This window comes from Carcharhinus amblyrhynchos, unplaced genomic scaffold (genome assembly GCF_965287045.1).
Source record: "Carcharhinus amblyrhynchos unplaced genomic scaffold, sCarAmb.v2.hapA scaffold_685, whole genome shotgun sequence".
Lineage (NCBI taxonomy): Eukaryota > Metazoa > Chordata > Chondrichthyes > Carcharhiniformes > Carcharhinidae > Carcharhinus > Carcharhinus amblyrhynchos.
In genome coordinates this window covers 25,590-38,005 of record NW_027650425.1, presented here as the reverse complement: position 1 = coordinate 38,005, position 12,416 = coordinate 25,590, and the positions used below count along the sequence as shown (strand labels likewise).

At 49.0% G+C, this 12,416-nt stretch overlaps 1 protein-coding gene across 1 annotated transcript in view; it reads left to right on the top strand.

Annotated features, from left to right (window-relative positions):
- Positions 1-8,609: 8,609 nt before the first annotated feature.
- Positions 8,610-12,416, top strand: part of LOC145339811 (uncharacterized) — a gene marked incomplete at its 3' end in the record, with an annotated part of 29,280 nt that continues 25,473 nt past the window's right edge. Inside the window, exons 1-2 of the mRNA XM_080184340.1 lie at positions 8,610-8,959; positions 11,164-11,907. Of these exons, the coding sequence (XP_080040466.1) occupies positions 11,176-11,907 (732 nt within the window). The remainder of the gene's footprint in view (positions 8,960-11,163; positions 11,908-12,416) is intronic.

The following is a 12,416-nucleotide window of genomic DNA, read 5'->3' as shown; positions in this document are numbered from 1 at the left end:
CGTAGCAGTCTACAGCACAGAAAGAGGCCATTCAGCCCATTGGGCTTGTGCTGGCTCTATGAAGGTACTTTCCACCCTGGTCTGAACAAAGAACAACCCAGCACGGGAAACAGGCCCTTCGGCCCAACGAGCCCGCGCCACCCCTTCAACAAAGCATTTTCCTACACCTACCCTGCCCCGTGTGTACGTGAATGGAACCCCTAATGTAGCCAGATTCAGGGGAGAATAGTGTCAATTTGTTGCACCAATCAGCCTAAGAGCACATCTTTGGGGTGTGGGAGGAAACCGGAGCACCCAGAGGAAACCCACGCAAGCACGGGGAGAATGCGCAAACTCCCACAGACACCGGCCCAAATCCATGTATCTGCACAGCAAACAGTGATAGTCACTGAGCTGTTGCGGCGCCCGTCTGCTGGTCCAGGATCAAGCACACACAACGACACGAAGTACTAGGCCACTCCCGGGACCTCCAAAAGCAGCCCACGCACGATCCACCGTGTGCATGCCCCTTATTCGGAGCCTTGCTGGTTTTTCCTTTGTGTAAAAAAAAAATAGGATTGTGTAAGGGTACTAAGGCTTAGGAACTGGAGATACTGTCAGGTATTTTGTATGGGTTAGAATCAAAAATGGCTTTGGAAGTTGCTAAGACTTTCCTAAAGATGGAAGGTGTAACCTTGACTGGCTTACAGTGAGTAACCAGGATTCCATTAATAGAAGTGGTGGATAAGTTGCAGTTAAGATTATCGATAAGAGTGAGGAAAGTAGACACTTGAGTACTAGTGCGGCATTTAAAACTGGTGGGGTATCAGAGACCAAAGTCTCCAAAGGGTTAGTTACAAGAATCAGCCACAACTTTTAAAAAAAAAACTTGACTTGGAGACAACAAAAGTGGAAGAGGGAGAAGAGGAGGAACTAGAGTGAGGCAAAGAATTGAACTGGAAGATAAGACGAGTGTTCCAAACAGAAAAGTGGTTAGCACTACTGCCTCACAGCGCCAGGGACCCGGGTTCGATTCCAGCCTCGGGTCACTGTCTGTGAGGAGCCTGCACACTCTCCCCATGTCGGCGTGGGTTTCCTCCGGCTGCTCCGGTTTCCTCCCACAGTCCAAAGATGTGCCGATTCGGTGGATTGGCCATTTTAAATTGCCCCTTATTGTCAGGGAAATTAGCTAGGGTTATGGGGATAGGGCCTGGGTGGGATTTTGATTGGGGCAGACTTGATGGGCTGAGTGGCCTCCTTCTGCACTGTCGGATTGTATGAACGAGAACTAGACTTGAGAAACAGCAGTGAGCAAAGCAGAAAGAGAGAAATCCAGCTTTAACAGATGAGAATGCAACGGTGGGGGAAGGATTTATATCCAAGTCAAAACCCAGTGGGGAGATGTTTACATTTATACAAACTCTTCCAAGGTTTGGGGCAACAGATGTGGAGGTGTTTCTTTTATCTTATTTGCAAAGACAGCTAAACAAATGAAATGGACCTTGCTGTTACAGAGCAGTTGGTAGGTAGAGCTTGTGAGGCACGCTTGCTGTTGTTGGGTGAGGTACCTCTAGACTATGATGTAGTAAAGAAAGCTATCCTTAGTGATCATGAGTTGGTTCCTGAGGCAGAAATTTCAGAACACAAGGAAACAATCTTTAGAATCCAGGTCAGATCCTCCAAGATTCTAACTTTCCAAAGTTAGCCTGAACCATAAGTTTTTTGCATTTTGAATTTGGGCATGAGATGTTTCGTTCCAGGTATGATTCAAGTGACCCACTGGGGAACTTTTATCAAACAACATTTATTTAAGAATACAGCTGAACTCTAATAAGAAAAATCAGCAACAACTTTTACCAACTACAAAAACCCAACTGCAGCATTGTATGGACCTCAACAGCTAAATACACTGTTCCAAGCTAAACAATCCCCACAAACATACACCCCATTCTAGGCTTGGCACAGAAAGCAAGTATGCCCACGTGATGCTGGAATTTTCAGCTCTCCAACACCTGCTGCGGATTACTCCTTTTGGATATTGAATTGAAATCACTGAGGCTTTCTGAGACCTGGAACTTCCAGCACACCTCAAGACACACAGTGCCTCCAGTGTCCACTGCACCTCACACACAGCAGAATTTTCACTCCACAAAGAGAGAGAGAGAGAGACAGTGAACACTGCTTTCAGTCTACAGTCCCAAACTGAAACTAAAACTTTTGGATATTTCCTGGAAAAAAAAAACTGTCTGAAGGTACCAGCTGACCTGTCAGTCAGGCTCCACCCAACAATACCAAAAGGGTCATAAAACTCCAGGACACTGCATTAGGCCCAGATTTAAAAAAAAATTGTTGCTTCAATTATCCTGCTTCTGCAATGATAGAAGATACTGGTACTGACATCACACCAACAATAACAAAAATAAGCAGGCCTGCTTAAAAAAAACTGCAGAGAAACTTGATTAAAATACATTTCACATAATACTACAGTGCAAGAGAGGTCCTTCAGCCCATCAAGATAGCACCAACACATGAAATGCCCTGACCTGCCCACGTAATCCCACTTGCCAGCACTTGGCTCATAACCTTGAATGTTATGGTGTTCGCAACTTAAAAGGCACAGTGAGTCATTGAATCCCTACAGTGCAGGAGGAGGTCATTTGGCTCATCGAGCCTGTACCAAGCACAATCCCACACCGTAACTCCACATATTTACCCTGCTAGTTCCCCCTGACACTAAGGGACAATTTAGCATGGTCAATCACACCTAACCTGCACATCTTTGGACTGTGGGAGGAAACCGGAGAACCCGGAGGAAACCCACGCAAACACAGGGAGAAGGTGCAAACTCCACACAGACAGTGACCTGAGGCCGGAATTGAACCCGGATCCCTGGCGCTGTGAGACATCAGTGCTAACCACCGTGCCACCCCATTCTCCGTCACAGCAGCCCAGACAGACCCATACTGAATTTGACAGAGCGAAGCAAAATAATGTTGACCATTGGGTGCAGGCAGTGAAGGTGGAGCTGACACTTGGGGAAGTAACTCTGGAGGAGGAATTTCCTTGGGTTTGTTAGGAGCCACACTGAAGAGTGAAAATGGCAGAGGGTTCTAAAATTGTCCATCCAACCAAACCCTTCTCCCTTCAGCTGAGAAGGACAGAAAGTGGAAAGGAAGGCAAATAACCAAGGATGAGAAAGGACAGTTAAAGACTCTCCCCTCCGATCAGAAAGGAAAGGGCCTGAGGGTGGGAGTAACATTCGAGGGCCTAACTGCCCCCATTGTAACAAGATGGTTATATTCGTGCCAATTGCTGGAAACTCAGTGGGAGACTAATTGCAGCCACCAGAAGGGTAGCACCAGAAGATGGCCAATCCGCACATCTTTGCAGTGTGGGAGGAAACCAGAGCATCCGGAGGAAACCCACGCAGACACGGGGAGAATGTACAAACTCCACACAGACAGTGACCCCCAAGCAGGGAGCAGCGGGTACAAGTGAATCATCTTCCCTCAGAATCTACGACAAAGGGAAACACGGTTCAGAGAATTCTTTGAAGTAAGTCAGGGTATTGAAGATTCAAAGGGAGATGTGTTCCCTTACTCCCCCAACACAGTAATTAGCACTGCTGTCTCGCAGCACCAGGGATCTGCCCACTCACCATAATCCTTAATTCCTTTACAGTTCAAAAATCTATCTATCCTTGCCTTAATATATGTGACCATAATAAATCAAATCAAACGTAGGAGTGGTTTTATACAGACGGTTAAAATGATCTCTCCACTCTTAGATAATGTGCAGTTTATACAGACAAGTCTTATATTCTCCAGCAATGCTGAACTAACTCACACACCCAGTCCTGTTCCCCTGTCATTCCCCGTTCTCAATGTACGGTTCCCAATCCGACTGCCCCAGTTTTAAAATTCTCATCCTTATTTTCTCCCTGGCCTTCCTATCTCTGTAACCGCACACAGCCCTCCCAGATATCTGAGTGCCTCCAATTCTGGTTTCTGGACATCCCCATCCCCATCACTCTGCCGCTTTGTTGTCAAGGTCCTAATCCCTGGAATTTCCTACCCAAACCTCCCCACCGGCACTCCTGTGTTTCTTGAAATTGACCAAGCTTTTGATCACCCGTCTTAAGATCTCCTTAGAATCCTCACAGAATCCATATAATCCTTACAGTGCAGAAAGAGACCATTTGACCCATCGAATCTGTACCAACTCTCCAGCAGAGCATTTTAACCAGGTCCTCTCCCCCACCCTAACCCCATAACCCCTACATTCACCACGGCTAAACCAACTGACCTGCACACCTTTGGACATTAAGGTGCAATTTTGCAATCTACCCAACCCTCACATCTTTGTGGGAGGAAACCGGAGCACCCGGAGGAAACCCACGCAGACACTGGGAGAACATGCAAACTCCACACAGTCAGTCACCCAGTGGTTAGCACTGCTGCCTCACAGTGCCAGGGACCCAGATTCGATTCCCGGCTTGGGTCACTGTCTGTGAGGAGTCTGCACATTCTCCCCATGTCTTCGTGCATTTCCTCCGGGTGCTCCAGTTTCCTCCCACAGTCTGAAAGATGTGCGGGTTAGATGCATTGGCCGTGCTAAATTCTCCCCCAGTGTACCTGAACAGGCGCCGGAGTGTGGCAACTATGGGATTTTCACAGTAACTTCATTGCAGTGTTAATGTAAGCCTACTTGTGACACTAATAAACTTTAAACCCAATACTGGAATCAAACTTTGTTGCTGTGAGGTAGCAGTGCTAATCACTGTGCCACCATGTTACCTCCTTATGTAGTTTAGTGTGATAATGCTCGAACGTGCCTTAGGAATGTGTGAAAGGTGCTATGAAGATGCAGGTTGTTGTCGACTGATCCACTGAGCATTTGTTGCAATTTGGGGGATTCTTTGGTTTGTTGGTCTGTGCTGCCATCATGTGGTCATTTTCTGACATGACAGTATATTAATGCCAAATATTAAAATCTCAATTGAATCACAGAATCTATGGGGTGGAGAAATGGCAGACGGAATTTAATCCAGACAAAATGTGAGGCGATGCTTTTCAGAAGGTCTAATGCAGGAGGGGCGTATACGTTAAATGGCAGAACCCTTAGAGAGGGTGGCACAGTGGTTAGCACTGCTGCTTCACAGCTCCAGGGTCCTGGGTGTGATTCCTGGCTCGGGTCACTGCCTGTGTGGAATCTGCACGTTCTCCCCGTGTCTGCGTGGGTTTCCTCCGGGTGCTCCGGTTTCCTCCCACAGTCCAAAGATGTGCGGGTTAGGTTGATTGGCCGTGCTAAAATTGCCCCTTAGTGTCCTGAGATGTGTAGGTTAGAGGGATTAGCGGGTAAATATGTAGGGATATGGGGGAAGGGCCTGGGTGGGATTGTGGATGGTGCAGACTTGATGGGCCGAATGGCCTCTTTCGGCACTGTAGGGTTTCTATGTCCTATGTTAACATACAGAAGGATCTAGGTATACGGGTCCACAGGTCTCCGAATGTGGCAACAAGTGGTCAAGAGGCTTATGGCATGTTTGCCCTCGTCATTTGGGGCACTGAGTACAAAAATTGGCAGGTCATGTTGCAGTTGTATAGAACTTCTGTTTGGCCACATTTGGAGTACAGTGTTCAATTCTGGTCACCACACTACCAGAAGGATGTGGAGGCTTTGGAGAGGGTACAGAAAATATTTACCAGGATGTTGCCTGGTATGGCGGGCATGAGGAGAGGTTGGAGAAACTTGGTTTGTTCTCACTGGAGAGATGGAGGTTGGGGGGAGACCTGATAGAAGTTTACAAAGTTAACGGACGGAGAGAGTAGATAGTCACGAGTTTTTCCCAGGGTCGAAACGTCAATCACAGGGGGACATAAGTTTAAGGTAAAAGGGGGAAAGTTTAAAGGAGATGTGAGAGGCAAGTTTTTTTATTCAGAGAGTGATAAGTGCCTGGAATGCGCTGCAAAAGGCGATGGTAGAAGTAGATAGAATAGAAACGTTTACAAGCCATCTTGACAGACACATGAATAGGCTGGTGATAGAGGGATACGGGCCACATAGAGGCAAAAGGTCTTTAGAAAGGTGTCATGTGTAAACACAACTCTCGCTTATTTTTTTTGCCACCAGTGAGAATATTGTTGCGGGTTCAGCAGGCAATGAGCTGATTGGCGTCTGCGTATCGACAATCGACTTCTCAAGGTTCCAGGATCGACCTGTTGATTGTGACCGACCACCTGGAAACCAGTGCAAAATCATGAGCAAATATCTCAGGGCGTTTAATTTCCCACTCCCTCCTTCGGCTCTGCAACAGTTCTGTGGGTTTGGAAGGTGCTGTCGAAGGAACTTTGGTGAGTCGCTGCAGTGCATCTTGTAGATGGTACACGCTGCTGCCTGTGTGTGTCAGTGGTGGAGGGGTGGAGAGCTACTTGAGTGCTTTTGAAGCTGCACCCATCCAGACAAGGGGAGAATATTCCATCGCACTCCCAACCTGTGCCTTGTAGATGGTGGACAGGCTTTGGGGAGGCAGGAGGGTGAACAGAAAAACATAACACTCTGAGAATGGATCAGAGTGAATTCTTGAAAGCACACTCCTTTTGAGATACAGCTTGTGAACGCCGTAGCAGAGAAAACTCACTACCTCGACTGAGAAACTGATACACGAGACAATATACAGATGAAATCATAGAATCCTGACAGTGCAGAAGGAGGCCATTCGGCCCATAGAGTCTGCACTGACCACAATCCCACCCAGGCCCCATCCCTATAACTGCCCTGCTATTCCCCTGACACTAGGGTCAATTTAACACGGCCAATCAACCCAACCCGCACATCTTTGGACCGTGGAAGGAAACCGGAGCACCCGGAGGAAACCCACGCAGACACAGGGAGAAAGTGCAGACTCCACACAGATAGTCACCCGAGCCAGGAATCGAACCTTGGTCCCTGGAGCTGTGAGGCAGCAGTGCTAGCCGCCGTGCCACCAGATACAAAAGCATTTGATTCTGGATGGAAACAGTGGATAGAAGCTTGGCAAACCAAGGGACGTCCTTGTGTGGTGGTCAATACCAGCTACACCATGTGTTCCCTCGGGGAGCTGTACGTAATGGGGAGGTGGAATCAATCCCAACATGAAAATCAAACTGCTTCCACGTCCTTACCCATTTGTGTACAGGAAGACCAAATACAGCTTCAACGCACTGAGGGAACGGCTCCGTAGATGGCAAATGGTTTTCAGATTGTCAAAATGCCAAAGCAACGCGATGCAGAGAGTCTAGGACCTACATGTACAGCAGGATGAGAGTTATACTTACATCTGTCAAGCAGAGCCTCTGCCCTGATGTCCTCCAATCCAGTGATATAAAAACATAAAGCCAGCAGTAGTCCATTCAGCCCTCTGAGCCGTACTCTTTGATTTGATTTATTATTGTCACATGTATTAACATACAGTGAAAAGTATTGCTTCTTGCGCGCTTATACAAACAGAGCATACCGTTCATAGAGAAGGAAAGGAGTGGGTGCAGAATGTAGTCTTATAGTCATAGCTAGGGTGTAGAGAAAGATCAGCTTAATGTGAGGTAGATCCATTCAAACATCTGATGGCAGCAGGGAATAATAAATCAAATCAAAGTTCTTAACTCAGCTGGTACATGATCTAAGACTTGTGTATCTTTTTCCCTTTTGGGAAGATATCAGCCCTGGATCAAAATCCTGGAATTCTGTTCCCTAACAGTACTGTGTGTACCTAAACCACCTGGACTGCAGTGGTTCAAGAAGGCAGCTCACCATCACCTCCTCAAGGGCAACTAGGGAATGGCAATAAATGCTGGTCTAGTCAACAACACCCCAAACAACACCCCAATCCCTTGAATGAATAAAAAAATACTGCTAGTAGTTTGTAATTACAAAATGAATTTAATTTTTTTCTAGTTGCTATGGGGGGATTTGAACCTGTATCTCCACATCACTTTCCCAAGCCTCGGGGAATATCAGTCCAGTAACTTAACCACTGGGCTACGAGATCCTCATGGTGCGCAGGCGCAGTAACCTGTGCTGGGCATGGGTAACAGCAGGTGCAGCTGTCACCGGTAAGCGTCGCGCATGCGCAGTGGCCGGCGTGTGGCCTAGTCAATGCGCAGGCGCTGCCACTAAGAATTGCGCGTGCGTAGTGGCCGGCTTTGGGACCCGGTCATGGCGCAGGCGCCGCACAAGAGTTGCGCGAGCGCAGTGGCCGGCGGGGTCGGGGGAAAGGTTTGAGGTGAGAGCTGGTCCGTCACTTTTGTGGTTCCGGCGCTGGCAGGTAAATGGCGGTCGGGGATTGCGGAACGGCGCTGAATGCTCGCGGGTCGCCGCGGGAGGGGGGAATCCCGACCAGGAATTCGGATTAAAAAAAGGGGGTCCGGAGGGGAGGGGAATCTGAAGATAGTAACACCCCTCCCTTCACTGGCCGGGAGGGAGTCACCCGGAAATGGGGCAACCTTTCAGCTCCCCCTCCCCTCGGCTCTCCCCCTGTTTCCCCCCCCCCCGCTCTCCACTCCGCCCCCCGTCCCTTCTCTGTCCCATTTACCCCCACCCCACTCTGTTTCAACATGCTGATATGAATTGTGCAACTTTGACATGTTTTTGAAGTTTTGATGACCTTGATGTTGAGGATTAGTCAGTGTAAATGCTGCTTATTGACCATTGCTGTGGGCCCGAGTGCCTCTGTGTACCAGTGTGTTTGAGAAAGAGCCAGACATGAGTGTGGATTTTTGTTTAAATGAATGTTTTGTCTAAAGTATTGATTGGCTGAGTAAATACAATGTTTGTGGAGCCATGCAAATTGGGATTTCCCTAGTTTGATCATTTCTCTGTGCTGAAGTGTGGACTCTTGTGAATGTTTTTGTACAGGTTCCTGAAATGTGCAGTGCTGGGATTTCAGTGATTTGCTCTCATTTGTACTTGGTGTCTCCTGGTGGCCATAAAACCTACTAAAGAGGTGAGTTTGTGTGTGTGTGTCTCTGCCAGTGACAGGGTCAGACAGGGCAGTATCAACTCACAGGGTAATATTCACCATCATGGGCAGCACAGTAGTTAGCACTGCTGCCTCGCAGCGCCAGGGGCCTGGGTTCAAGTCCAGCCTTGGGTAACTGTGGAGTTCTCCCTGATCTGCGTGGGTTTCCTCCATGTCCTCTGATTTCCTTCCGCAGAGCGAAAGATGTGTAGGTTAGGTTGATTGGCCATGTTAAATTGCCCCTTAGTGTAGCAAGATGTGTGGGTTAGTGGATTAGCCAGGGTAAATGTGCGGGGTTTAAGGGCTAGGGTAATGGTTGCACTGGGCTGAATGGCCTTCTGCACTGTAGGGATTCTATGATCAGTTCAGACTGGCTGCTTGGTGAAATACTGGAGTGATGTGGAGACGCTGGGTGGGACTGGGGTAAACACAGGAAGAAGTCTCACAACACCAGGTTAAAGGTGTGGTGAGCGGGGTGCTTATTTATGTTGGCTGCTTTTCCGAGGCAGCGGGAAGTGTAGACGGAGTCACTGGATGGGAGGCTAGTGTGCGTGATGGATTGGGCTACGTTCACCAGGTGGATACTCACCTGACAAAGCAACAGCATTCCAAAAGCTTGTGGCGTTCGCTGTCAGACAAACCTGTTGGACTTTAACCTGGTGTTGTGAGACTTCTTACTATGAAATACTGGAGTACCAGGATTATTCATGAAACTTTAAAAAAATTTGTTGGTAGCCTACGTGGATCACTGGCAAGGTCAGCATTTATTGCCCATCCCTAATTACCCTTAACGAGGCAGTGGTGAGCCGCCACCTTGAAGCGCTGTGGTATCTGTGGTGGAGGCACACCCAAAGTGCTGCTTTCGTGGTTTTGGTACAAGTGTTTCACTCGGCCGTTTGAGGGAAGTTAAAAGTCAACCGCATTGCTGTGGCTCTGGAATCTCGTGTAGGCCAGACTGGGTAAGGATAGCAGATTTCCTTCCCTAAAGGGACATTAGTGAACCTGATGGGTTTTTACAGCGAACCAATAGTTTTATAGTCACAATTACTGAAACTCGCTTTGAATACTAGATTTATTAATAAACTGAGTTAAAGTTGCACCAGCTGCTGCGGTGGGGTTTGAACCCGAGAGCGATAGCCCAGGCCTCTGGATTACCAGTCCCCAGGGACATTACCACCTACTGCTCCGAGGCTGCCTTAAGTGTCAAGAGTATGTTTAATTGGGAATGACATTTCAACGGTCTTTATAAGATTTGGAAAGGCGCTGGCTTTCATGTTATAACCGCTTGTGTTAATTTGATCATTTTGAGTTATTATTGTCGCATGTATTAATATATTAGTGAAAAGTATTGTTTCTTATGAGCCATACAGACAAAGCACACTCTTCATAGAGAAGGAAACGAGAAAGTGCAGAATGTAGTGTTACGGTCGTAGCTAGGGGTGTAGAGAAAGATCAATTTATTGCGAGGTAGGTCCATTCAAAAGTCTGACAGCAGCAGCGAAGAAGCTGTTCTTGAGTCGGTTGCTACGCGATCTCAGACTTTTGTATCTTTTCCCCAACTGAAGAGAGAATGTCCCGGGTGCGTGGGGTGCTTACATATGCTGGCTGCTTTTCCGAGGCAGCGGGAAGTGTAGACGGAGTCACTGGGTGGGAGGCTGGTTTGCGTGATGGATTGGGCTACGTTCACATCAGATAGCAATAGCGTTCTTGCCCCGAGTCAGGTTCGAACCCTGCCTTTGCGGACTCAGGAATCTGATGTCTGATTGTAGGTGGCATCTCGCGGGTTGCTTGGATCTGGTGGTTTTGGGAGCCTCCCCCATCATTTTCAGGGAGGTTGTTGGGTCCCACAATACCGTCCCACCAACAGGGCTTGGTGTAAACCTGGCTGCGGTCACGGGAGGAGTTACTGGCTGCTCACACCGTTCTTCAAGGACTTAGAGCAAGGATGCAAAGTTGTAGTTTGTAGAGTGAGCAGTTATTACAGATCATTCCGTGAGTTCCAGCTCTTGCAGGGTGTGCAGGCATTGTACAAAGTGGTCTGCAGTTAGGCCTCCCTCATTCCCATATTTAATAGCATCCCGGGAAGACCCCCCCCCCCCAACCAAGCGGTGTTCCTGCCCCCTCCCCTGTAATCCACACCGCACCGCAGCTATTGCTCTGCTGACTACAGCTGCTGTTTCTATCCACAGAACCCGGAAGCAATGGAGGTTGATTCCAGCTCAGCGCCAGAGGCCAGGACTGCCGACAGCACAGAGAAAACCAGGAACTTCGGCCCGTCTCCTCTGAAGCCCAGGAACGCGAATCCGCATCCCCCAGTCTGCCGCTTCTACTCTCGGGGAAAGTACTGCCAGTTTGGACGGAGGTGCTGGTTCCTACACGAGCATTTGGAGCCACGGGTGGGCTCGAGTGTGCCCGAAAATCACAACGATGGTGCCACCGATGTCACCCAGTGCCAGGGCGGCACGGACAGCTCAGCCAACGGGGGCACTGTCAAGCCGGCAGAGGACCCCGGCACCCAGGGACGGGCACGGCTCGGGACACCCAAGACGCCGGGTCCCCGGGACAGACCCAAGAGGCCGTGTCGCTATTACCTGTCCGGCTACTGTGCCATGGAGGAGAGGTGTCGCTTCTGGCACCCGGAGAAGCAGCCTCCCCTGAGGGACTGTGTCGAACCCGAACCCGAGCCCGAGCCCGTCAGGGTCAGCCTGAACCCTGGCGGGCCACTCATCCGCCCGCCTGTCTCCCGCCCCGCTGTGGTCAAGGACGAGGTCAAGCTGACCGAGCTGACCCAAGAGGTTGCCCGGCAACTGCGAGAGACTGAGATCAGCCAGCTGATGAAACGCTTCCCGAAAGACCAGCTGATCATCCAGGAAAGTGAGGATGGGAAGCAGACCTTCTACCGGATCGTGGTGCAGCCAACAGATCCGGACTGGGTAAGCTCTGGAACCCGGTGTGAAAGGCTTCCATAGTGTAAGAATAAGCAAGTTAAAACTCTTAGCCTACATCAGTTAAGAATCATAGAATCCCCACAGTATCCAAAGAGACGATTCGGGCCATCGAGTCTGCACCGACCACAATCCCATCCAGGCCCTATCCCCACGTATTTATCCTGCTAATCCCCCCTGAAACTAAGCACAATTTAGCATGGCCAATCCACCTTACCTGCACATCTTTGGACGGTGGGAGGAAACCTGCGCAGACATGGGGACAATGTGCAGACAGTGACCCAAGTCAGGAATCGAACCCAGGTCCTTGGCACAGTGAAGCAGCAGTGCTAGCCACTGTGCCACCTGGGAGTGCACAGCACAGAAACTGGTTCATCCCAGTATTTTTAACACAGCAGCCCCCCCTCCTTCCTTACATCATCTCCCCCTATCATCATTTCTTTTCATTCTATTCTTAAGAGTATTGATAGGCAGAGGGATCTGGGTGTACAGGTACA